Source organism: Athene cunicularia (genome assembly GCF_003259725.1).
Source record: "Athene cunicularia isolate RWA chromosome 4 unlocalized genomic scaffold, athCun1 chr4_part3, whole genome shotgun sequence".
Classification (NCBI taxonomy): domain Eukaryota; kingdom Metazoa; phylum Chordata; class Aves; order Strigiformes; family Strigidae; genus Athene; species Athene cunicularia.
This window is the reverse complement of record NW_020799100.1, coordinates 10,180,703-10,207,134: the sequence shown is the minus strand read 5'-3', so window position 1 is coordinate 10,207,134 and position 26,432 is coordinate 10,180,703. Positions and strand designations below refer to the sequence as shown.

General features: G+C 50.4%; 1 protein-coding gene and 1 long non-coding RNA gene across 2 annotated transcripts in view; one reads left to right on the top strand and one right to left on the bottom strand.

Annotated features, from left to right (window-relative positions):
* SLC16A2 (solute carrier family 16 member 2) overlaps positions 1–24,828 on the top strand; it is a 31,444-nt gene extending 6,616 nt beyond the window's left edge. The window contains exons 3-7 of the mRNA XM_026848299.1: positions 15,675–15,819; positions 19,849–20,311; positions 20,780–20,923; positions 21,429–21,657; positions 22,828–24,828. Of these exons, the coding sequence (XP_026704100.1) occupies positions 15,695–15,819; positions 19,849–20,311; positions 20,780–20,923; positions 21,429–21,657; positions 22,828–23,048 (1,182 nt within the window). The 5' untranslated portion in view covers positions 15,675–15,694 and the 3' untranslated portion in view covers positions 23,049–24,828. The remainder of the gene's footprint in view (positions 1–15,674; positions 15,820–19,848; positions 20,312–20,779; positions 20,924–21,428; positions 21,658–22,827) is intronic.
* On the bottom strand, positions 15,485–26,432 carry LOC113479910. Its single transcript, XR_003398377.1, has 3 exons — positions 26,324–26,432; positions 19,517–19,521; positions 15,485–15,495 (listed from the first exon to the last, which is right to left on the bottom strand). It is a non-coding gene; the product is annotated as an uncharacterized LOC113479910 (long non-coding RNA).

Here is a 26,432-nt window from a genome sequence, read left to right as displayed (position 1 = left end):
GCAGAGTATAATAATAGCAGAGGGTTATTGAGCTAGGATATTGCCAAGGGGTGAATATCAGCAGTGTTGTGGGGGTTTTTTCTTTTTTCAAAATAAACTCATCAGGGCCTTGGCGCTGTTGGAAATGTGAAGTCTTCATGGGGCTTCTCCTGCCTGTACCCCACCGTGTCCCCTGGCCACAGGGAAACTCAGCATCAAATAAAAGCTGTGACAATTGCCCCAGTGCCAGGGAAGCCTTCAGTCGGTGAGAAACTAGCCTGGGAGGTGAAAGGGTGAGGACCAACAGGGATGTTGTCAAGCACTTTCTGGATGACTTTTCCCTTGCACCTTGGGAATGCAGTTTCCATCCTGTGCCGGTTTTTCCTGTCCTGCTTGGCAGGTTGCAGGGTACATGCTCGCTGCTGCACGTGGGCATTGGGCTAATGCTGTGTAACTGAATGCCCTCAGGAGGGAGAGATGGGTGTGCATCCTAAAGCCCTTGCATGAGGTTTTTCTGCTCGTGAAAGGCTTGCCCGGTGCCCCTCTGCTGAGATGGGCAAAGGAAAATTTCGTATTTGGCAACTATTTCCTAGCCTGCTGGGGCTGGTGTAGTAGAGGTGAGCGGGGCATTGGCCCTGATAACTGGAGCTCTGCTTGTCTCTGACCCATGAGGTCTCTAGTTTTACACTGTCGCCATGGAACCCTGCAGTTCTCAAGGTGGATGAGTGCTCCCAGCATCGGGATTTGGGGCATTTCCCTGCCCAGGCTGTCCTGATTGGGGATTTTCTGCCTTGAAAATGGGGATTTATTTTCAAGACCCGTATTGGTGCAGGGTGCTTTTTTTACCAAGAACTGATGTTTTAGCCGTGTTTGTCTGCAGGGTAGGGTGATAAAAACTCAGGATGTCTGAAGAAAGGGATGGTGTCACAGGCTTTTATCTGGGAGAGCCTGGCGCTTGGGAGGGGGGTCTTTATTAGGGGAGATTGATACAAAGTCAAGTATGTTGCCCAAAGCTAACAAATCATGGCAGATCTTTTTTTTAAACTGTTAAACTCTGCCCCGCTTCAGTTCATCAACCAAAGCCTGAACCGAACAGCCTGGGAGTGGAGGTGCTTCAGGTCCTGATTTGACTTCTGTGGCTGGCTGTTAACCCTCGCTGTCCTATCCTAAACTACACCCAGAGATAAGATTAGCTTTAATCTGGATTTTGGAACTTGTTTCCCTCGGTACAATATCTCCCTGACCTCGGGTTGCCCAGCCACTCCATCTGCAGTCTCCCCTGCCACAGTTTGTGCCCCCCTGGCCTATAAAACAAAACGTCACAGAAAAAAGCAGAAAGCAGTTTTCACAGCAGGGTGACTGAGAGTTTTTCTGCTCAATGAAGGTGATTGCTTAGATTTTTATTGCGGGATGAAGAGGGAAGGAGGAGAAAAAAAACCCCAAAACAACAAAAAAGCTTTTGGGAAGATGATGCCAGACAGAGCAACATGAAAAGCAGCATCTTTGGGGGGTTTAATGTTTCCTCTTCTTCCAAAGCAGGAATTAGCTATTGCAAAATGTCAGGTATTGCCAGGTGATGTTGGCCCCCTGGCCACATGCTGACACTTTTTGTAGTAGATAGCCCTTTATTTTATCACTCAGCTATGCTGGGCAAAGCTTGGGCTTTGTCTGAGCATTTGAATTTGGGAAGATGATGAAGAGCTAAAAAAGCAAGGATGCCAGGGCCGGTGTGCAAAGCAGCAGGTTGTTGGCTGGTTTCCCCATTAGTCAGGGCTGGTGACGAGTTGATCTCCTTTTCCATTTTCTTATGAATGAATCAGTTTTGGCTCAGCGTGATGGTCAGACTGGTTCAGCGAGAAGCAGCTGGTATTAGTCTCATTAGCAATCAAGACAGAAGAGAGCCTCTCCCTGGCTCTGCAAATGCCACATGATCCCCAGCAAGCCCACAGCCACCGTTTTAATGCCCAGCAGGACTGGCAGCAGTGCAGGAGTCCCCCGGGCCCTATCTTGGGGGATTGTTCAGCTTCTCCATCACCCCATTCCTTTACATCTCTGTGTGTCTCCCAGCTCCTCAGAACACTGTGTGGCCAGGTTAAACCAAGTGGCGGATGCAAACAGGCATCTGCGTCCCATGCATTCTGCTGTTTTAGTGCATTTGTCCTTGGTTAGTGCCGCAACACAGATTTTTGGCAGGGGAAAATTTCAGTTTCAGGTTGCCTGCAGTTGCTGCTCAGCTGTGGCCTGGGAGCATGGCTCAGCTGCATTTACCATTCCAGTCCCAAGGCAGCCCCAGTTCAGAGCTGATCGTTGGCCAGCAGAAAGGGCTTGACATTTTGCTGCTACTTTGGCTTAAGCAGTTGGGATTTGGGAGCTCTTCCTTCTGGGTGCAGGGACCCGGGGAAGGGGAACGTGGGCAGCAGTGAGCTGTGGACTGCCTCTGCTTGGCCTCGTGCCTGCAGACCCCATGGTGCAGATTTACCCTGGTCTCACCAGTCTTCCCTTCACTGCTGGCACACAGCACAGCCACTTGGTCCCGTGGTGGTATTTGGCACCCCTGCCCTGCTCTGTCCATCCGTAATGCCACTGCCACATGTGTGCAGCAGCTCACAGCAGCCAGGAAGGGCTTGGGAAGGGAGAGCCCCGTGTCAGGATTGTTGCAGAGGCTGAGCCCTTCCTGAACAATCTGATGCTGTTTCAGTAAACAGACCATCCCCCGAACTCTCATGGAGCAGCTGATGCGCTTGTGTCCTCCAGCAGATCTCCACAGTCTGGTGTTGGGCTGAGTGGCAGGGTTAGATCCACCCCACACTTGGGGCTTTGCATTACAGGGCTGCCCATGGCCCCTTACATCCCTCCTTATCCCAAAATCCTGAGGGGCTTCAGCTCTGCGCCACTGAAGCCACTTGGCCCCTGCTCTTCCCTTTGCCCCTGGGCATGGCTGGGCTTCATGGGAGAAATTGGAGCTCAGGCTCTTGAAAACAAGCCTGGGGACTGTGGTGTGTGTTATCTACAGCAATCCTCAACCTGGAATCTGTGGAAGCAGGATAATTTTGATTCCCTACCATAGAATGCAGTATTTCCATGGGAGGGAAGAGGAGGCTCCCTGGCCACAAAAGTAGGATGTATGGCTTTTAAACCTGAATAGCAGGAGGACCAAAATTTACCCAGTAACTGATAGAAACCTTCATTAACCTGCTCTGTTATTTATTCCGATTTCAAAGCCCTTGATGCAGCAAAAAGCGACGGCATTTCTTGGGGGAAGTGCATTAATGTTTCACTGGGCTTCGAAGCGCTTTGCTGCCGAGGCACTTTAAATGATCCGGGCTGTCCCCAGTTCCCCCCAAGTCTCGTTAAACATTGTGCAGCTCCAGGGAAGCCACTGTGTGGCTCTGCCTGAAGCCATCATGTGGGCTAAAGCCTTCCAGGGGTTGCTTTTTTAATATATATGTATATGTGTGTATATACATAGATGCACACAGACACATATATATATATATATGCACATATATGTATGTGTGTGCATATATGTATTACAGATCCCCATCCGCATTGGCAGGAGCTGGAGGTTCGGGGCTGGGTTCCTGAGACACTAATGGGAGACACGAGGCTGGGTGCCATCCCACGCAGGAAACCCTGATGCCTCAGCTGTGGCTTTTATCCACCTGCCCAGAGCACCAAAGGGCAGGGCTGGCCCTTCCCTGCATGGCGGGGCAGCTGTTGAAGCCACCCAGTGTCTGAAAAATTTTCAAATGAGAGCAGGTCAGCCAAAAGTAACAGCCCTTTGGCAAAGGGGTATAACCTGTTTCTTGTTGGGGAAAAAAAGTTAAGTAATATATTGTTGTTCTTCAGTTTCCTTTAGCTATCAGATTTGCTTAATTACAGCATGGTCTATTTTTCTGAGATATCCAGTTGTTCTCAAATGTGTGCTTTAATGTAAGGAAACTCCAAGAGATTAAAATCACATGGATATTTTATCCCTCTTTTGGCCTCCAGGTGTTTGGTTTAATGATGATACACAAGTCTTGTGCTGTTTGGGGATTTTTCTCCCTCATCAGTAGGCTTCAGAAGCACTATCCAAAGGTGTCAATGTCTATGTACTGGAGACCCAGGGAAAACTCACCGGCACCAGAGGAGGAAATAATTTCCCAATGGCCATGAGGAGAAGAGCCCAGATCTTCCACCATGGAGCCACTTTGCCCCCTGGACACAGCCCAGGATGCTGCCGTGGCTGTGTGCCCACTCAAGGCTCTGCTCAACCTGCTTACAAACAGCTTTTCTTGATTTATTTTGATGTTTAAAGATACTCGCTCAATGGAGGAGACTTCCCAGCAGATTCCCCACCTGTGGTCAGTCACCACCTTGTACCATCCCTTGTGCCATGAGAGGGTTTGGTCTGGTGCTGAGCACCAGGACCAGCCTGGGGACCTGCCGGTGTGGTAGGAGAGCCCAGATGGAAGAGGCCATTGCAAGGAGATGTTATCTCCTTTGTGAATGAAGCTCAGGGGCAAAACAACTTAAAAGCTGACTCGCGCAACCTGGAGAGGGGCCTCCCTTTGGCAAGCGCCCACAGCAGCCGCTGCTGCAGCCTAGATTTTCCCTTTCATATTTCTAGCCCTGTATGTAGTCTGGTATTGGGCGGACTTTGTCTTCAGGGAAACTGGGGCCTTGTTAGGTGTAAGCAAATAAAAAACATAACTGAAATATTTTGATGATATTTGGGTGGGCGGCTCTGCTTGGGTGCCGTGGGGAGGCATTGGTGCCACCCCAGCACTCTCTGTCTTGGGGTGCTTGCCCCAGGGAGCCTCTGGCCGAGGTTGCTGCAGCATTTTTTCCCCCAAAGCTTGGGGGGTTCTGTGGGGTGCTTATGGGCTGGGGGGTGGTTGGGGGGAGAATGCTGCTGTGTGGCACTGTGGTGGGCAAAGTCAGCAGTGCTGGTGCTGCATCTGTCTGCATTTGGGAGAAACACAGGGGATGATTTCTTCCAACCTTGCTCATCCTTGGGGTGCCCCAGCCTTGGCTGATGGGTATTTGGGAGATTTGGCTCTTCCCACACCATCCCTGTCCCCATCCCACCAGAGGAAGGCTGCCAGAAAGTCTCTGCCCTACTCCTCACAGTGCACACACCCAGCCGGGGCACAGCTGTTGCTCCCTGGCACTCTCCCAAGCATCAATTAGCCTTTAGGGTTCAAAAGACAGCAAGGTGGCTGCAGGCTGTGGTGAGGACACTCCAACACAGGGCTGGGGGTGATGCAGCCATCGGGGTGTCAGGAGCCATCCCTCCCTGCAGGACTCCCACAGGGCGAGGGTTTTGGGGAGATGCCTTTACAGACTGTTGGGGTACAGTGTGACAAGGGCCAGGCACAGTCCCCAGGAGGGATGTGGGAAGGTGTCTCTGCTGAGCACCACATACCTGAAAAGGGTTGGGCCAGCTGGGAGATGTGGAGAAGAGTAGGGGGAACAATGTGCACTGCTGAAACCTGGGCTAGGGTTGTTCCTGCTAGAGGAGGGAAGGTGCATCACTGCCTTCAGCTCCCTAAAAAGTTGCAAAAAAAGCTAATAAGCTGTTGTCTCTGTCCGGTAAGGGTCAGGCTGTGAAGTGATGCTTTGAAATCTTGCAGCAAGAAAGGTGTTGGTTGGGAGAAATACTTGGAGTCCAAAAAGAACAGCCCTTGTCTAGGGGAAGGCCAGAGATAGCCATCAGCAGAAGAAAAGGCTGGGCAGAAGCTTGCCAGGGCAGGGTGGGGACCATAGATGTCCTGCAATGGCACCTATTTGTCTAAAAAATGGTGGTTTAAGTGTCTGGGCCAGGTGGAGGAGCTGTGGCCAGGCTCCTGGGTTTGGTCTCAAGTGTGCTGTGACTCTCCCCTTAATGGTCAGGGCTGGCAAAGGGCTGGAAGTGTTTTTCTTTGTGAGTATCCCTTAATTAACTGAAAGGGAAGGCTGTCAAGTACCTTACCAGGAGGGGAAAAAGACCTTCATGAGTTTTTGACCAGTCCAACATTTCGCCTCCATTTATATTCCCCAGCCTCTTTGTTTTCCCTTTGAAAAAAAGGGTGTTTTTCTCTTTCCCTCCATTTAACTGCTATTTATTTGCTGGTAAGTGGAAGGAATTCAGCTGGGATCAGCCTGATTCCTGCCAGCAACTGGAGTTGAAAAGTTTCCGTGGGGGGAGATGTAAGAGCAGAGCAGGAGGGTTGTTTTCCACCCACTGCCAGTCTTCACTGTGCAGGTCCCTGCGTCATGACCAGCCAGGTTGGGTGGGTTTAATTCTCTTTTTTTTTTTTACTGGGATGTTGACAAGTGCCCATGGGAGTTACAGTGGGAGGAGTGCGGACCTGGGCCGGAGGGTTTCTTGCTGTTAATGGGAAACAGAAGATGGCTTGGGAGAAATTTGGCAAAGAGGGAAACTTTTCTGTCTCGTTCAGCTTGGAAAAAAGCATCCTTCTCACCCCAGTCTCCCCGCAGAAGGCGGAGGTTTCCCAAACACAGCCCAGGCAAGGTTTGTTGGAGGTGGGGAGAGGAGACAGAGTGCCTGGTGATTTCACAGGGGATGGAGCAGTCTTGGGCCACCAGCTGTGTTTCAGGAGGGGTACCCAACCTGCCTCCTGTCAGGGGCCGGGAGCTGTCCTGTCTTCTCCCTGAGGCATCAAGGGGTTGGAAAGCCCCAGGTGCTTTCACCCCAGCGTAATGTTAGGGATTTTTGGGCTCCTGCAGCTGTGCCTCAGGTATAATATTGCTGTGTAGCTGGATATGTGATGCTAGCTATGATGGTGGGTTTGAGCTAGGCATAGGCACTGAGGGGTACACACAGATGCTGTGCCTGGCCAGGAGATGAACCACTGACCTTGGCGTAAAGAGCCCCGTTGGCATTGCCCCCTTGGCCCAGCCTTCACCTATAGTGCTGCTTTGCCATCTGCTCTGACATGCGCTGGCCAGGAGCCATGACCTCTCTGTCCCAGCAGTGTATCACAAAGCCAGCCAAGCTGCTTTGAGCTGGGAAAATGCCATAACAGCCACGTGTGTGGGACAGCTGGCAAGGTGCTAGGGCATAGGTAGGCATGGGGCAGGGGGTGAGGTGCCCCCGAAGTTGCCCTCCTGCCCTTTTTGGGTTTCAGGTGTTCCCCCCAAAGTGTCAGCGCTCATCTGAGTCCCAGACTGGGAAACAGTGGCTGGCACTGGCCAAGCAGATGCCCCAGTGGTGCTGGCCTGGCTGGGGACAGGCTGGGACAGGCTGTCAGGCTGCCCCTCAGGCTGCTCCCATCCTCACAGGCACCCACGCCCTTGCATCCTCCCTGCCCCGTTTATAAACGTGATGTTTTTGCCCAGGATGGATGAACATGTCTTGCAGAGTGGTGTCTTGGTGTTGGTGGTCTCCAAAGGGAGACAGAGCAGTGGGGCGAATTCCTGAAGCTCCACCATCCCCGCCCCACAGCTGCACTGTCCTCTCAGTTTGTGCATTGCAAAAACTGGTTACCAGTATGAGTCTTCCAATTACAAGTGGCCACAGTGAGGATTCAGAGGAGATGACACATTTTGGGGCTGAGGGAAGAGAAGGGGTGTCACCACCACCCTGTTGGGGATGGGAGGATGGCCATGGCAGGGTACGAGTGCTGAGATGTTCCTGAGTGATTCGCATGCTTGTACAAGTGACTGGAGGAGGTTAATCATAGTCAGAGCCCAGTGAAGTTTGGTCAGGTCACGGCTTTTCCAAAGGCTTTAAATTTCAGACGTGCAGAAGCCAGCGTCTGGGGCCATGGCTGACCCACATCGTCCTGCCAGTGTTAATCATTGCCATCGGCTCCAGGACCTGCCTGACTTCAGCAATGGGAGCCGTTCCCTCCAAACACAGGGTGAGGAACCAGCACATGGAGCCTGGAGGAAACCCGAGCCTGCCAGGGTGCACCGGGCTGGGGAGAGCCGGGCCCCCTGACCCTGACTCAAACCCAACCCCAAACCTGACCCTGACCCTGACCCAGACCCTAACCCTGACCTTCGCTCTCCTCTAATTTTGTAAGGTAGATACTGTGTTTATTGCCCTGTTGGAAGCAATGTGTTCACCCAAATAGGACAACCTGGAGTGGCTTCTGGCAGCCTCTCAGGAGCCCACTGCTCTCACTGCTCACCTCCATGGGCCCCGTGCTGCTGTCTGTACTTGGGGCTGAATGGGATGGGAAAGACCTAGTCCTCTTCCGTCACCCAGTCCCAGCTGGGAGGTCCCTGGGGGCTGCTGGTCCAGCCCCAAGCTGCTACACTAGGAGATGTGGCTGCTGCATGCCAGGAGTATATAAATCCTAAATCACTTAAAATTAAGCCCAGAAACCGTGAAACTTGGGGTGTGTCTCCCATCTGCTCGCCTCACCTAGGATAGGTTCTCCGAAGGGTCATTTAGATGAGATGTTGAGTAGTGCTGATGGTTGGACTTGATGATCCCAAGGGTCTTTTCCAACCTGAATGATTCTGTGATTCGGTGTGATTCTGTGAAAATGGGGCTGGGGGCTATTGGTAGTTTCCCCACTGTGTTTTCCCCACCCTCCTGCTGCAGAGCTGCCAAATAAACATGGGGGCTCCTGTCCTTTGGACGAGTGTGCTGCATTGCAGGGGGGACATTTGAGGGGCATCACAGCTAGGGAGAAAAATTATATTAAAAAAAAGGAAAGATGGAAAAAAAATCAGGAAAAAGACCTCCTGGGTTTGGCACCATGTGTCTGGGTGAGCATCAGGAGCTGGGGGGCAGCCAGACCCTGGGCCGGTGCCTGCAGTGCTGCAGTCACTGCTGGTGTTCCTGACGCTGGAAGGGGTTTTTTTATATATATATAAAAAATACTTTCTTCTCCCTGTGGGTGTGTTTTGAAAAGGGGCTTGGGAACAATGAGGATTAACAAGCAGATAGAGAATTAAATGCAGGGTTTGCGTCTTCAAATGTGTGCACATTTCAGAGCGTGTGTTTGTGCCAAGATAAACTCCGTCAGGAATAAACATCGCTTTACATGAAAGGCTAATTACAGATTGGCGCTCTGCGGGTGGGAGGAGGGAATTTTCACCAATTAAAATGGAACTTTTTTGTTTTTCATAAAATTGCTGGATTAAAACACAGCCAGGGGCTGGTGAGGTGTTTGACAGTGCAGCTGCAGGAGGGGATGCTCGCCCCCAGGACATGCTTTTTTTCCCCCAATACTAAAGAGTCTCTGACAGTTCTGTGTGAGGGCACTGGTTTTGCCCAATAACAGCAGTTGAACCCCAAGATTGGCCCTCCAGGCATGCAACTCTGTGCTCTCACCCAGGGAGATAGGACATGAGCAAACTTGGTCCAATCCAACATCACTTGGAGCCACCAAACATGAGGACAGATTGGAGTAATACAAAGCCCAGCCTCCTTGAGAGTGTAGGTCACGGAAAGATGTCTGGACGGGACGTGGTGGATGGGAGACCATATTGAGATGAAGTTGTTGCAACCATAGCTCCTATTGTTGGGTAATTAGTGTGTGGTAGGTGAATCATCTCTCAAAAATCATAAGCCAGAAGACGACGCAGAGAAGAAGAACCTTCCTGTCCTGCTGAAGGGAGTGCTGGGGAGAAAAATGCAGCCTGGGCACATGGTGGGTTTCAGCTGCAGAGCACATGCTGCCTTGTTGCTTTTGGATGGATTTCACAAGAATTTGCATTTCTGGACCAGCTCTGAAGCCTCTAAGGCTGAGTGGGAAGCTGGGCTGTGGACGGGGAGGACGTGATGCAGCTCAGACACAAGCTCAAATGTGATTCTGCTCTAACTGGGGTCAAATTCTATGGTTTTGGAATGCAAAATGTGTCTGGAGCTGAGTTTCTCCAAGACGTTCAGCACACGAACCTCAGGCAAACACTCCGCGCCTGCTGTTTGCCAAGCAAAACCACAGATTTGTCTCCATCTCTACTTAACATGGCCACAGGGCAGCTAGTATTGGGACTTTTATCTCACATAAGCTGATATCTGTCACTTAGTGGTTATGGGAGGTGGCCTGGGCATCATCTCTTAAAAGTCCCCTGTGTCCTTGAGAGCGAGGGAAGGCAGAGAGGCTCCGTCAGGAGAGATGTGCTGAGTTTTTTTAAAGCAAAGTACATTCTGAGTCTGCTCTGCTCTGGTGTCCTGTTCTCCTGAACCAGTTAAAAACTGATTTTTTAAAAGTCTCCTATGACAAAGACTGGATGGATGCTTGCTGGATCTGTTCTCTGAGAAGCTGTTGCCTTATCCATGGTCATGGAACCACACTGCGTTGACGGTAGCTGCTGCTTCTCCTACAACATTCATATTTTCCCTTAGTCAGTACTAATACTGCCACGAACGGGACACTGAAAGGGTCTTTAATCAGAATAATTCCTCTGAATAATTCCATTTATTCCAATTTTCAGGCTGTTACGGAATTGTTTTCAAAAGAAGGGAGGGGGGAGAAGTCAGCCAAACCTGATAAAGGACGACTTTGTTCTGAAGCTTTAGGGTATGGTACCAATCAGGGCTTGCTATACAATTAATGAGTTTATCTGGCTTTTAGCTGCACATGATGCATGGTGGCTGCCACCGCACCACCCCAGCACCACCTCCCATCTAGAGGAGCCCAGCTGCTCCTCAGCTTCAGTTTGCTGCTCTTCAGCTTATTTTCCCTTCCTGCCGTGCATCACAGTGGCCTCCTCAGATGTGACTTTGTGTCTGCCTTTACTTAAGCCATGACCGAACCTCCCTGGGATGGGCTCACTCCATGGGGGGTTTTGAGCACATGGGGCCAAGCTGCTGGGAGTGTTTCAGGCTTTGAGCAACCAAGAGGATGACGCAAATTACTTTTTAAGGGCACAAGATAAAACAGCTTCTTTTCACTGCAGATGTGCTGCGGGCAGCGCACATTAGCTCTGCAGAGGAGGGATAAAGCCGTCCGGTCCCCATAGTGTCTGCGTGGGCAGGGTCACTGGGTAGCTTGGGCTCCCACGCCACCCGAAAATGGAGCCAGGTAGGGCTGGGAAAGGGCTGGGAAGATATGTGATGAGGTTTGTCATGCCAGCAGAGCTTCCTTGTCCCCAGGAAACATGAGTTGAGAAATTACTTATTTCCTGGAGGAGCAGTGCAGATGGGGAGATGGAGGCGCGTTAGCTATGGCTGCCCCATCTCTCCTCTGAGAAATGCCAAGTGCCTGGGGAAGGTGACTCTCTGCAGCATGTCCCCATCCCCTCCAGTGGCTGCCTTGTCCCGGCTGTGCAGCGTGAGTGGGAGAAGCCGCGGGAAGTGAGGGAAGACACTTCCTCCAGCGGCGGATCTGAGGTCACCTCCTGGCCCTTGATCCCTCCAGCCTGGGGTATTTGGGTCAGCGGGGAAGCACAGCTGAGAGCGACATGCCTTCCTTCTCTCTCCCTGGAGAATAATTTTTAAAGGAACAAATAGGCTCAGCCGCAAGTACTACACAGTACGATTTTTAAATTATGTTTTTTGGAACAATGAGCTAAATACCAGGGGGGGTTGGATCTGCATCTCAGAGTGGTGATGTTTTCCTCTGTTGTTTCTCACCTTCCTGTGCACACCTTGCTCTGCTCTGCCATGACCAGAAACGTTTTTCTGCTTGGGAAAATACTGAAAAGGAAGGAGATTTCATCCTTTTGGGATGGCCTTTCTGGAAAGCAAGCTGAGCTAGTGTCTGGCACATGGGACCCACCTGGACCGACCCTGGGGGCCTTGCCCACCTCTTACTGCCATGAACATGTGAGCATGGTGCTCACAGCCCTCCCTGGCCCCTCAGCACCACCAGCCCCATTTCAGGTCCTGACCCCCATGTGCCAGTCCTCCTCTGCCACAGGGTCCCCAGCAGTGTTGTCACCCACTGGCTGGAGGACCTGGTGGGCAAATGGGTCACCTCCCTAGTTTTTACTCCATCTTGAGCCCAGGTTGAGCAGTGCCAGGGGGGATGGCTCCGCTTGGCCATGTTAACCACATTTCCTACACTAATGCACCACTGTTCCCCTTGGAGATCCTCAACCACTGTATTCCCCTGTCCATGTTGAAGTCTGTGTTGCTTTGGACCTGGCACAGGCCAGCAGTTTGGCTTTGTTAAGTCAAGATGGGATGGAGCAATTTGCAGAGCTGGAGCTTTTCACTGTGTGATCATGCTGTGGCAGGGCTGCATAGGGGATGTTCTCCTTGGTCAACCTCTCTGCTCCAGCAAATGAGCACCAGCCCCATGCTGGGTTCATCCCATACTCCAGAGCATCCCCAGGACCACCAGGAAGGTCCCATGAGCTGTAGGGGAGGCCAGGGCTGCAGGTGGCCTGGGCTCAGGTGGCAGGTCGGGCTGCTGCTGTCCCCCAGCCTGCTGCCAGACCGAGCAGGGAGGAGTGGGGTGTGTGTACCCGGGGGGTCACAGCTCCCCAGTTGCTGCTCTGCTGCCCACAGGAGGGGCTGTGGGTGAGAGCAGGGCAGCCTGGACATGGCTGGTCTTGGAGTAACTCGCAACACCAAGCAGGGTCAGCAGAGAGGTGGCTGTCAGGGAGGGACAGCATGTGTTAAGCAGCTTCTAACACTGCCAGCCCCCAAATTAGAAGTCATATTCACTTCCTCTTGCAAAAGGAAAATGCTTTAAATGCCTTTTTATCGTTTTAACTTAAAAAGTGGTTGCTGAAGCATTTGGTGTTTCTGCAAAGTCATCCCTTGGAGAGGGGGATTCTTCCTGTCACCAGCCAGTCCCCCCCACGGCACCCAGCCAGACAGGTCCAAAACCAGCCCTTTCAGCTGGTGCTCCCAGGAGGTGGTTGAACTCATGGCACCTTGAGACTCAATCAAGTCTTAACCTGACTTCTGTCCAAGTTCTGCACAGCTCTTGAGCTCCTTCCAGCTCTTTCCTCACCTGGATTTGATTCATCGTTTCTTTTAGGATCTGCTTGATCATACTGCACTGCTGATAAGTCTTCGTGCTTCTTGTGGGGGCTTGTCTTTGTGTGTTTCAGTATCTCACCCAGGTTATCAGCCACAGAGGGTTGTGAGGTGTGGCCAGGCTAGGAATTAACCATCTCATCCAAACTCCATGGAAATCAGAAGCAAAGATTCCCCCTTTCTTTTTTTTCCCGTGGGCTTTAAATCAAGTTGTAACTTATCCAGCATCAGAAGAGCTGCCGAAGGGAAGGTGGTTAAGCCCTGTCTGGTTTCCACTGGAGGAATGGCTGTCTCTGCCCTTTATGTCCAGGAAAGTCCAGGAGAAACTTCAATACCATGTTACTCAGATTGCCAAAAGTAAACCCTTCATCCCCTGGAGAGGATCCAGGGACTCTGTCTCCATGTCCAGAGGGGTAGGTCTGGGACTACACCTGAAACCCATTTTTTTCCCAACCCCTGTTTTTCTGCCATGGCTTTCCTCCATGGTCATCCTTGCCCTGACCCTGACCTAGATGGAAGATCACTAGTGTCACGCTGGGGGTAAATTGTGCAACCTGCTCTCCAGGGGCTGTTTCGGTGTGAATTACGCCAGGACCGGAGTTGGGGCTGTGGAGGCTTTCTCATGCCCCCAGATTTTGGCCAAGGTTTCCTTCCAGCGCTGGAGCTCACCCAGCCCTCCCGGCTTCCCAGGGCTTCACTGGGAAGCGCTGAGAAGACAAAACCCCGCTCTGGAAGTGAGGCTATTGTTCTTACTAATTTTAACTTGATGTTCTTCCCCAAGCCTATTTTTATTCATTGCTTGTGGTAAGCCCTTTCTTTAAGGTAGAGCAATTTGCCACAGGACTCTTTTTTTGTGTTTACCAATTTTAATTGAGCGATATCTCCCTTTTACAAACCCAAAGCTGGAGGAGCTTTTAAGCATCCGTTACTGAGCCTCTCACCCCAGGTTTGCTTTGATCTCTGCAGGTGAGTGTGCATTTTTGGGGCCAGAGATTGATACTGCTTATTTGCATGTAAATCTCCAGGTTATTAAGATCAGAATCTGGCCCTTTAAATTTAATACTTTGCTTTATGCTTTTATTTCCGCATTTCTTAAAGCAATTTCCAAAAATAACAAACTTCAAACATGACGGGGCCATCTAACGTTTTACTGCCTTGGCTGGAGTAGAAGGAACATTTCTGGAAGTATATTATCCAATTTAACGAGCCTTTCCAATCTTGGCTTTGCTCCCACCCCTCACCCCCTCTTGGAGTTGTTTTGGACGGCTCTTTGGAGCTGTGCCACCTAATCCTATTAGAAGGACTTTCATTACACTGTGCCTTGTGTTTATAACCAAGAAAATCAGCCGAAGAGGGGGGTCCTCTCCCTCACCCTTGCCCTTTTACATTTCGCCTGGTGTTGAGACGAGAGCCTGGACAGTCCCACGAGGTTCCTGCGCAGCCCTTGCTTTTCTTTTTATTGCTCCACTCTGCATTTATTAAGGAAGACTTCAGAGTAAATTGGGTCCTTGCAAACATAATTAATTTGGAAGGGTCAGTTCTTCCCAGGCTAGTGAGGGCTTCTTTGTGTGGTCCTTTTTGAAACACAGAGGTTGGAGAGGCTGTTATATAGCCAGTATTTGCTTTTAATAGGGACCTGGCTATTTTCTGAAAATCTCATGGCTCTTGAAGGATGGGTTGTTATTGTGGGGGGTTATGCTAAAAGGGTTTGCAGAGTGCTTTGTCTGGGTGCAAAAAAAACAACCCCAAAAAAGGAATAAAAAAGCAACACATGTCCTAGGGTCCGTGCGGGGCAGTTTGTGTTCAACAGCCCAAAAATCAGTGCCTAAAGCTGGTAGATGCTCCAGGAGGTCCCCTCACTTGGGTGCTGGGTAGGGCTGGGGGCCCCTTGTCCATCCATCTGTCCTGCACTGCCCCATGTCCCACAGAGGGGACCTCTTGTTTCTCGGAGCTGGTAGACTGACATTTTTTTTTCTTACCACTTTGCTTTTCTCAAAAGCTTTCCTTTCCTCCCCAAAATAATCACACAAACCATTAAAGAAAGAAGATGGAGGGCAGGATGATGGGCTAAAATAATCTGTGAATAATAAAAGTTTCTGAACAAAGAACAACTAGTGGTTTTCTCAAGAGGTGAGTTGTGAGGAGACATGAGATCACGGCCTCACCTGGGTATTGCCCAGCAGGGCCAGGGATGTAATCTAACCTGGCACAACCTGTATGTCTTCCATCAGCTCAGCTGCAAGGAGAAATGTCCACTGAACGTGGGCAAGGGGGAGGCAGGGGAGGCGAGGCAGTCCTGCCTCTGGGGAGTGGGGATTGGTGATGAGTGAGTGTGGTACCTGGTAACACAGAGCTGTAACTCAAGATAGGAAACTTGTCATAGCCAAAGCCAGGGAGAACAGGGCGCTGAGGAGCACGGGGGGCTTTTGTCTGTGGAGACGTCCCCTGTGGAAGAGGCATCAGTGGAGGAGGCATTACACTCACAACAAGGCCCATTAGAAAAAAAGCATTGAAAGCTCAGCACCTTCCCTAGGACACATATGAACCCAGTGGGGGGAAATAAAAGGAAAACCTGGCCGTGCCTCCATCACACAGGTGAACAGCGAGATGCTGCAGATTGTGTCCCGGCTGTGATGCTGGCAGGGAGCTGGGCAGTAACCATGTTATTTATGAGCTGCACTGTTAATTAATGGTGTGATGGGCTGCCTCTCTGCCGAGCACACCTTGAAAGCTGGAGTCGGTCCCTGGTTGTTCCCCTCCTGGCCCCCATTTGATATCCCACCCTGACCATCACCTTTCTTCTCTCTCTCCCTAGCATGGGTCGGCTCCTTGGCCATGGGCATGATTTTTTTCTGCTCTCCCATCGTCAGCATCTTCACCGACCGGATTGGCTGCAGGACCACAGCAGCCTCAGGAGCTGCCATCGCCTTCATTGGACTCCTCTCCAGCTCCTTCACCAAGTAAGGCTGCAGAGGGGCTGTCTAGCTCCTCAGTGGGCTCCTCTTTCTCACTGTTCCCTGCAACACCCCTGCCTACACATTGCTGCTCCCTTTTGGGGCAAAGCAGGTGGTTTCCATCCAGAGGAGAGATCTCCTGGCATCCCTACAAGCCCCTGTGTGCACAGCTTGTTTCTCTCTAAATCCAACCAAATTGTTCTTTTGTCCTTATATAACAAGAGAGCGAATTATACCTGAGCAAGGAGCTTTATTTTGTGGAATTTCAGCCCTTAGGTCCTTCATTTGATCTTTAAAACAGGCAGGGAGAAGTTGGTGTGCCTCTTGCAGGCAGCTCCAAAGAGACACTTGTGGACAAAACTGTTCTTTGCAACCGATTTCACATTTGGTACTGAAAGTAAATTAATGCTTAAAATAATATTTTATGGGTTACACCTGGCAAGAGGGAGTATCCATACAGGGCAAACAGGGAGAGGGATACATACAACGTTTGGAGCAGTTTGTGCTGTTCCCACACCGGCTTGGGTGCTTGCGGCAGCGCAGAGCAATTGCTGCTCCTCGTTTTCTGTGGCTGATCCCATGCCATGAATTTCTGCTGGCATGCACTCATCAGTGTGCATTTGGATGGCAGGTGTACCTCATTCGATGTGAGAGTCTTTTCAACCCAAGATATTTGCATCTATGTGGGAGCAAAAAGAAGTCAGTGGGCTCTTTCATGCAGTACTTGTTAAATGCATTCTCAAAGGCACTGTGAAGACACCCTCCAAAGCATCGTCCCAGCTTGTCTGAATAAAAACATTGCTTTGGGTTGGATTTCAATTAAAATCAATATTGTTTTAATTAAAATGCTTCAAGAAGTGGGTTTTTTTTAAGGCAAATAGACAGTAGTTTCTCAGAGGGCGACTTGCGTGCTCTGTGCTCCTCCCTGCCCACCCTGCCTGCGCAGGGCAACAAGACGCCAGCTCCCTTTTATCCTGGCAACAAGACCCTCATGCTCACCCCAACCCTGATTCCCTGTGGATATGAGCTGTATGATGGGTCCCTGAGTCCCTGGCTGAGGGACCCTCCCATTACACTGTGAGAGGGGAGACAGCTTCTGAGCCTCCTGACAAAGCCCCAGAGCCTGGCACTGATTGCAGACGGGGGATTTGGGATGCTAAAACCATCTCAGGCAGCAGCACGGGCAGCAGCGTGGAAGGAACCACCCTCTGCGACTTCCTTTGCAGATGCCACCCCTTTGTATTTAAAAAGATAAGAGTAATCAGGGAGAGTGCAGCCAGTCCTGAGGGAAGGTATGCCCAGGCTTCTGGCAGTGGAGATCACAAGCGCTTCCCATGTAATCCTGCTTTCCTTCTAATCCACGAAGCTTGGACTTTTTTCCCCCCCTCATGTTGTAAAATGTTCGTGCAAAGAGCTCTTGGGATCACATTGCTGCCAGCGGCTTGTCGTGTTGGGCTAAAAAAAAAATCAAAACAGTACAGGCAGAGAAGAGTATTATTTCCAGGAGAGCTCCAGAGCTGAAATCTCCGTTTCCTGCCTTCTCGCTCTCAGTTCACATTCCTTTGGCTGCCTTTTAAGGGAGAAAGGAGCCCCTTTGCAGCTGGACCGTGGCAAGGGAAGCTGCCTTCAAGCACAGCTGAGCCGGAGGAAGAGCAGCGGGGCTGTGGGATTTGGCAGCACTCCATCTGGATGGTGAAGGCTGGTCCCGAAATTCAGAGCTAGCGGCTCCTGCTCACCCAGAACAATGGAGAAGGGTGGGTTTTTCTGGTCCCCCTTGCCAGCTCCCTGCAGCTGCAGCTGGAGATGACCCACCCAGCGCCAGCTGGGTGACATGCGCTGGTGCGAAGGGAGCTGCTGTTTGTAAGCTGCTGTAAGCTCGAAAGGGAGATGCAGCCTGGGTTTGGTGGGCTCAGGCAGGGCTGGATCAAGTCTAATCAACCCTTTATCTCCTGATTTCTCTGAAATGGGTTTGCTTTGTCCAAACAGAGGAGCAGCAGTTGCTGGCACTGCACCAAGCCAATCCAAAAGCCCGCTCAGCCACTGTGCCTGCACGGCAGGACCCCAGCACCCAGCTCAAACCCAGTGCCTCCTACTCTCAGAATATTGGGAACTTTGTACAAAAAACACTAAATAAACAAAATATGCTGAAAAGCAAAGCTCTGGGTAAGGCTGAAGTTTTCTGGCTGGGGTGGAGGCAAGGCTTTTCCTCTCATTCCCGCACTGCACCGGCATGTCTCCTGAACCTGTAATCAGCTCGAGCCACTACAGATCTTAGGCACCCTCAAGAAATCCTAGCTGTGTTAAGACTTCACCTTCCCTTCAGTTTTAAGGGGGATATTTTAGCATAAGGAATGGGAAAAGATGGCCAGTTCAGCAGGGCTGTCCCCTAGTGCCCTCCCATTCTGCACTGTGAAGTGTTCCATGGTGGGATTTGAGTCTTTTTTCACCTGCCTGTCCTTCCCCTCCACAATTTCTGCCTGTTTTTTCCCGCAGTAATTCCCCAACCTCTGCCACCAGGGCCGAACCAGGGCCATTCCCGTTATGAGCTATAAGTAAGAGGCAGCCACTGGAGGAAGATGTCATTATCTATGGGGGGGATCTGAGGCAGTCAGTGCCACACTTCTCAGCAGAGAACAACCAGTTGATTCCCAGCAAGCAGGGAGGGAAATCCTGCCTAAGAAGCATGGCTGAAAGGAGCCCCTGCTCATGCGTCTCAGCATGTCTCAGCGTCAAAGAGGAGCAGATGGAAACTGTGGCATTTGTCTCCACTTATCCAACACGTCAGCTTAGCCATAGTACCAAAGCTGGTGTGACCCAGCTGAGATGGGCAGGGCTGGTGCGTGGGAGGTCGGAGACAGCCTGCATAGCCCAGCTGCCTGCCTGGCTCCTGCGGAGAGGGTTTCTGATGTGGCTTCATTCTGGAGTAGATGGAAATTGCCTTTCATGACAGTCATTTGTCTTTGAGCTGTTGGGTACAGCAAGCATGTTCTGCTTTCTGCTTGGCTAGCTAGAGAGATGAGCGTGTAATGGAAGAAATGATGTGCTTGTAAATGTTTTCTCAACTTTGAACTGCTCTGTTAGATCTGGGCTGCTGTCTTCTCGCTTGCTTCATGAGCAGCACTCAGTATTTCACAGAGTCCTTCTGAGCGTTGGAGTAAAGACCCTGTTCATGCAGCACCGCTTGCCCAGTGAGCTGCCCAAATGTTTCCATCACACTCTCCTCCCGTGCACTATTTCATGGCAGACTTTTGCAGCTGAATGTATTGCATGGGGATGAAGAAAAAAATCCTTCGTCTGCAGAGAAACACATTGGGTTATTTGCACCATCTAACTTTAGGCTCATTTCTTAGCTCCTTCTCTTGGGAAAACAGGGCTGGGAATTGGGAAACAGCTCCTTCCCAGGGCTCTCAGGACTTTCCACCTGTTCTGTGGAGCAGCCACTTTGCTCCTTCCTTGAGTGCAGCCACCAATGTAAAGTACAAATGAAATCTCTTAACTGTCTAATTGAAGCTCCCAGAGGAACTTAAAGAAGAAGAACTTAATTAACAAGCTTGGAGCCTGGGCAGAAACACAATGTTTCTGTCCTCCGTTCCTAACAACCATCAGGGTCAGTGTCTTCTTCTTTCAAAGGCTAGGTGCAGAATGTTTTCAATTAGTCTTTTCAGTGGAAAAAAAAATTGATTTCTAGCTAAAAATAACCCACCCTGCCTACCTTAGAATATCTTGCTTGCTGTAATTTAAAAACCATTCAAGTTAGGCCAACTTCCCAAGGAGGGCAGGTTGGCTGCTGCCTTCTCTTTGCAGAAAGCGCTCCCCAGCTAGACTTCATTTTCCCAAAGATTTAACATGCCAGCTGTGAAATGAGGATAATCCTTGCTTTGACTAGGGGATAAGCTCTTTGAGGTCAGACTGTCTGTGTAGCACCTGTCGTGTGTGAGACCCGGGTCTTGACTCCAGGTTACGCAGGGCTGCGGGGGTGAAGGCTTCCTTACCTCTGTGTAACGTAACAGCCTGGATGTGGTTTTTTTCCACTAGGTCTCTGGAAGTTCGTTATTTCACGTATGGGATCCTCTTCGGCTGTGGCAGCTCCTTCGCCTTCCAGCCCTCACTGGTCATCCTTGGTCACTACTTCAAGCGCCGCCTTGGCTTGGCCAATGGCATCGTGGCTGGTGGCAGCTGCCTCATCTCTGTGCCGCTTCCCTTCTTCCTGAAGATGGTCGGGAAGGCCATTGGGCTGGCGCATACTTTCCAAGTACTCAGTGCCTTAATGCTCATCCAGATATTCTTGTCTCTGACCTATCGTCCCATCTTGCCACCTTCTCATGACTCTCAGCACGATGGGCAGGACAAGCTGGGCAGCCGGAGCATGAGGCAGCAGTGCTGGTCCCAGACACGCAAGTATTTCAACTTAAGGGTTTTCCGGAGAAAGACCTATCGGATTTGGGCCTTTGGGATTGCTACTGCTGTCCTGGGATATCTCGTACCTTACATGAACCTGGTAAGAGCCTTGGCTGAGACTGGAAGGGGAAGGAGGAGGTCCCTTTGCCTGGAGTGAAAGGTCTCCTCTGTGCAAGTGAGGAGGAGGTGGGAAGGTGGTGATGGGCAGTAGGGGCAGAGCCACTGGAAGCCTCGAAGCTAAGAAACTGCTGCAGGCATGTCCTGTAAACAGGAATAGTGATGAGAGGAGGCAGCTTTTTAATGCTCCATGTGTTCTTTGTGCCAGGGTGGGCAGAGCAGTCACTTCCCACAGCTCCCAAGGACAAACATCAGTATCAGGGGAGGAGGGGGCTGTTGGGTTGGGGGTGAGCGGAGGTGGTGTGTGCAGGTCAGTGCAATGTGGACATGAGGGTTACACAACCACCCCAAAAGCCACTAGCCCTCTGCAGGAAGTCTTGTCTATTTTTGGGATATGAGAGGGATTAATTTCCTGAGAATTCATGTCCTTGAATCCTTCCCTCCATCCAAGGTAAAATATGTGGAGAAGCGATTTCAAGAAACCAAAAAGGACTGGATCCTTCTGGTTTGCCTCGGAGCCATGTCAGGTCTGGGGCGCTTGGTTTCAGGCCGTATTGGCGACTGCATTCCTGGGCTGAAGAAGATTTACCTGCAGGTATGTTGTGTCCAACCTTCTGTGTAGTTGCTGGCTAACTGCTGCAGGTCGGGGGATAGCATCTCTACATCAGTATCGACATTCTGCTTAGTAACTGTCAACCACAGATCACAAATCCTTTACTGACTATTACCTAACGCCCTTGTCTGCTGTTAGGAAGGAAAATTTGTTATAGAAAGGTGTACAGAGAAGTTACACACTTGACCTTGGCATCTGTTCAGCACTCAAACTCTGTGGTCCCAACTCTTCCCAAACTGCTGGACACCTTTTTGTGGTTTTTGAAAAATAAACTGCTGAAATCTAGCAGCTAATCCAACAGATAATCCTTCCTAAAGCTTCTTAAAAGGTAATCCTTAAGGGCCTCTCTGAGATGAGAGCAAAGGATGGATGGCATTGGTGGGTCCAGAGGAGGGGGCAATGTCATTGACCTGTTCAGTGTCAGCTTCATGACACTGCCTGCTGCTCATCCTGCACCCCAATGACTTGCCCACTTTTGTCTCCTCAGGTTGCGTCCTTCATGCTGTTGGGCCTCCTGTGCATGATGATCCCCCAGTGCCAAGGGTTTGAAGGCGTCATTGTCATCTGCCTCTTCCTCGGCCTTTGCGATGGCTTCTTCACCACCATCATGGCCCCCATTGCCTTCGAGCTGGTGGGGCCCATGCAGGCGTCACAGGCCATAGGGTACCTCATGGGGCTGATGGCTGTGCCCATGACTGCGGGTACACCGATAGCAGGTTGGTAGCACTATGGTGCCAGACCTGGACCCAGCTGTTGAGAGGGAGCAGATTCTTGTAGCAGCTTTCACCTGTGATGATATTTTGGCATGAGACCAGACATACAGTTTTTAATTTTCTGGCCTGTCATGTCACATGGGTGTTGAAGTATGGGTGTAGCATCATTCCATGCTATGTCCTGCAGCATCTCAGGTCCTTTCTTCAGGTTGATGAACGGTGACCAGTGGGGAACAGTGAGAATGATCTTCAGGTCACATCAACTGATTTCTGTTTGAAGAAATAAAATTTTCTGAAATAAAAAATGGCAAATATTAGTTTTCCAGATGTCCTTTTAGATACCTGGGGAGTGATTGCTAATCAGCCCCTGGATTGTTGAATCCAAGTTGGAGATGGAGACACCCGAGCCCTTGTCTTCCCAAAACTCGGATATGTTTTATCATAATAATAACCACAACATCTTTAACAGCTATGACTTTGCCCAAGCTGGCCCTTGAACGGCAAAACGTCTGCATCAGCAATTGCTAAACTAAAGCTGTATAACCACTTCTGATCTTTCTGCTTCTAGCAGCAAAATTCAGTTTAATGCCCTTGGGAAGGAACGTGGGGGTTGCAAACATCTCGCTTTTGGGGTGCTGCTGCAGGACTCCCTGCATCAGACTCAGTAAGCACAGGGCTGGATGAAGGGGCTCATTTAATGGATGCAATGCAAGTGTCTGTGCAAGGGAAAACTCAGAGGAATTTTCCAGTGCTGATAAATGGCAACGTGTTATTCTCCAAGGATGCCTGGCTGTGTCAGAACTTGCCGAACTAACAAGTGCAGAACCTCATTGGTTTTTATGTGATTGGTTATTGTTTATAACTGGTAGCATGTATTTTCAGATGACATCCCTGTGTAGATAAAATATCCGTAAGCAAATCTTGGCTTCCAGACGGAGGCAGTCTGCAGAGGAACAGCTCCTGCCTGCTTTTCCTGTTACCTCCTGGCTGGCAAGATGCTAGAAAGAGCCACCTGAAATGTTTGGTTGTCTAACACTGTCTCAGCTTGCATTTGGGATTGTTTGGGATTTGTGTGATCGTGTCCTGTTCTGGTTACATAGGTGGGATGGCTGAGGCTTTCCTTCTTAGCTTCAGACAGATGTGGCTATAACAGCCATTTTTCTTCTCTTTCAGGATACCTCAATGATTATTTTGGGAATTATGATGCGGCCTTTTATTTTGCTGGAGTCCCCCCCATCATTGGTGGCTTGGTGCTCTCTGTTGTTCCGCTGGTCCACCAGAGGATGCTGAAGAAGCAGCGTCTGGATTCTGGCAAAGACAAGATGCTGGTCTCAGAGGCGGTGGTGAACGGGGAGCTGCTGCCAGGCTGTCCTGCCTCCGAAGCACACATGTAACGCCTCCGCTCCCCGACACTCACTGTCGCCACCAGCAGCCTCTCCATAGCCCAAGCACAGGCCCTTTTCTAGACGGACCATAATTCTCAATGATCGCAGATGCACTATGTTTGTAAAGAAAAAAACATAAAAAGTTCTTCTAGTTAAAGGCTTTTAACTAGCAGAAACGCTGGTTTTTGGGACAGTTTTGATTTCAAAGCCACCTTTTTGTTTTTCTCTAACCATTTTTCTAAGGAGAACTCTCACCAGGATTCAAACTTGATCAATCTCCCACTCCTCTCCCCAGTTTTCTATACATCACGACAGAGGTTTACAGCTAATAAATGCCTTTTTAAAGCAGGCCACAGATGGAGCTTGTTGAACCTTGCAGCTGTCCATTCTTCTCCTCCTGTGTCACGTCCGAGACAGCCCCCTCCCCGTCCGGCACCAGAGGCTGTTGTGGAGCCAGCAGATCTGAAGGAGGAAATGCTGCTTTAGTCTGGTGCACAAACCAAATAAATGGTTGGCGAGCCCCACTTTAATTTTCTTCTCTCCTCCTTTTCCACCACTCTCCCACACACCCAGGGAGCTGCAGCTAGGATGATGGGGAGCTTGGCCAGCTCCAGTCTTGCCACCCTCATCGAACGGAGCCACATGCAGCACCCTCTTCCTGCAAAATATGCCTTAAAAATGCATGGACAAGACCAGCAGGTCCCTCAGCCACTTTCTGCCTCTATTTTCTCACCCAGAGACTAATGATTGGGATTTTGATGTGCAAAAGAGAGGGGCAGCTCCCAGAGAAGCCCATTGCAGGCAAACTGTGGGCAAGCTGCTGAAACAGGCACTTTGGAGGCATCAAGGCACGCAGGGTTGGGACAGAGCCCCATGTGTCCTGGGTGGGCTCCATGCTGGGAGGCGGCTTCCCTGCACCCAGGGATGTGGGGATGCAGCCAGCTCAGAGAACAGGGGCACCCGTGGATGCGGGGATGCAACTGGCTTGGGGCACAGGATGCCACCGCTCTTTTTTGGGGCCACTTGTGTATTATGCAGCAATAACCATGAGTCAGTATTGACAGGGGAAGCCCGGTGTTTCCAAAAGGTTTAAAAGCCCTGGCAGCATTTAACCCGTGTGTTGCCGTGCAGAGCCGGTGCAGGGTCAGTGCCACCCCCGGGGGAGAGGGAGAATGCTCAAGAAAATAGCACAGCCCATGGGTACCCACCACACAGAGCAAAGGCAAAACTCAGCCTTGTGTAGAAATTCATCATCTACAGGTATTGCTAAGGAGCGTGGCACAGAGCAAGGGAAGTCCTCCTGCCCTGGTGGGTCCCATGTGAACAAGGTGCCAGCGGGAACTGGCATACCTTTTTCTGGGAATAATAACCCAGGAGAGAGCAAGAAACAAAGCTCACTTTTATCCTGGCTGCAAAAACATCCTTCACTGGATTTTCATTTTACTCACCTGTCATTAAAAAATGAGACGCTTAAAGAGCCATGTGTGCTGTGGGAATCATCCCTCAGTCCCTGGGCAAGTGTGGGGGTTTGTAACACCAAGTCTTTGCTGTGGAAACTTGGTTTCAGTGGAGGATCTCTCCCACAGGCAGCAGTGGGACCTTTGTATATAGGCTCAGGATCCTGCATGCCTCTCTGGCCCTGTTTTTAATCCGTGTAGGCTAATGCATTATATGTTCTTGTGGTCTTGTGGCCCTTCTGTCCCCGTACGAGCTGGAAAATTAACTGGTGTGTTGTGATGTGCCTGTTTATTGACTATAAAAAGAGATGTCCGTTTGTCTCTTTCTTTGATGCGCTTTTCTGTGACTGTTATTACCCTTCATTGCCTGTATTGCATCATCTGCTACAGCTCTGCTGACCCATTGCTTGGTTTAGGAAGCCACAGGAGGCAGTGGGAACTGCATTGGAAGGCAGGGCACGCATACGCCCATGCATTGGTGGGAGCTGAACCACGGTGCCCTTGCTCCAGCACTGGTGGGATCTGTCAGGCTTAGCCTAGGGCAGGGCATTAAAGTACTGTTTTTCAGGTGGGAGCATTGGCAGTGGGGCATCTTCAAAGCTGTCTGACATCTGAAGGAAAGAAATATGTTGCATCATAACTCCTTTGGTGAGTTTTGGGGCTTTTATTCTCATCAGGGTTTGATGAAGTTCTTTAAATCATATTTTTGACCTTAATGCCCCCGAAGGAGAGCTTATGAGGGATTTAAATTCAAGAAGTAGCTTCTTCAGACCATCAAGAGGATGAGCAGAGCTGCCTCAAACCCACATGTAGCCTGAGCAAGCGGCTGCACAGCTGAGCCCACCAATGACTGCACCCAGCTTTGCATGAGACTTTGTTGCGGTAAAACCTCTCTGGCTTATAAAGCAATTTATGGTTCAAATCCCAAATTTATACAGATTTCCACTTGCCTTAAATGCTCCACCCGCCTGCAAAGGTCTTTGCCCCGTCAGGAGCCTGCTTTTGGTGCAATGGGTGCTTAATGCTGCTGTGGCATCAGACCAGCTCTGTCAGCCAGGAGCCAGCGCTCTTCCCAGGAGGGATGGTGGTACCCATGTTCATCCACTCGAAATTCTGTTCTTTGCCTATGGTTCTTATTATCAACCCTCTAGGAGATTTCAAGTGATGAAGTGCATTCATGGGCCCCTGAGTCTGGCCAGAGGAATCCACCCCTCATCCTATCCCAGACCAGTACCAGCCTCCCAGACCCATTCTCAGCATCTTTGTCTGGTCAAGATCCAGCCCTTGGTCAAGACGAAGGCAAATTCTGCAGCAGTGAAGGCATGTTTGAGCAACAGCAATGAAAGGTTCACCTCATCTGCAAACACAGATGGGAATGGGAAGGGCAAAGGTTGGAGTAGTCTGTCAACATAAAGGGAAGTATTTCTGGGTTTGTTTGTCAGATAAATGCTGCTGCTGTGCGTCGTTTGTCCCTTGAGTTATCAGGCAGCTTGCAAGAATTTTTGCAGACTTGTGGCATGTGAGAGATGGGATTGTGGCAATCTGAGCATCTGTAAACAGGGAGAAATCGCATTGGTCTACAAAACATCCTTTTAACTGTTGTAGTCTGGTGCTGTGACGCCAACCCTACCTGTTGCAAAAAAGCCTTGTCCTAAAACCCCTCCTGTGTCTTCCCATCAGAATCTGCTCATCCTAGCCCAGCACATCCATGTCCTCCTCTGGGCACGTGAGGGCTGAACAGGAGGCAGCACTCACAGCAAAAACTACCTTTTACTCAGTTTTCTAATTAAAAAAAATACCCCAAACTTCTCCTTCCCCTGCAAGCACCCTGCTCCTTTGCTTCAGGAGGGGAATGTGAAACCCAACACTGGGCTCGGCCATTTTTGGGAGCCAGAGAGGGCATGGGATCAGGTCGAGTCCCATGAGTGGGAAGAGG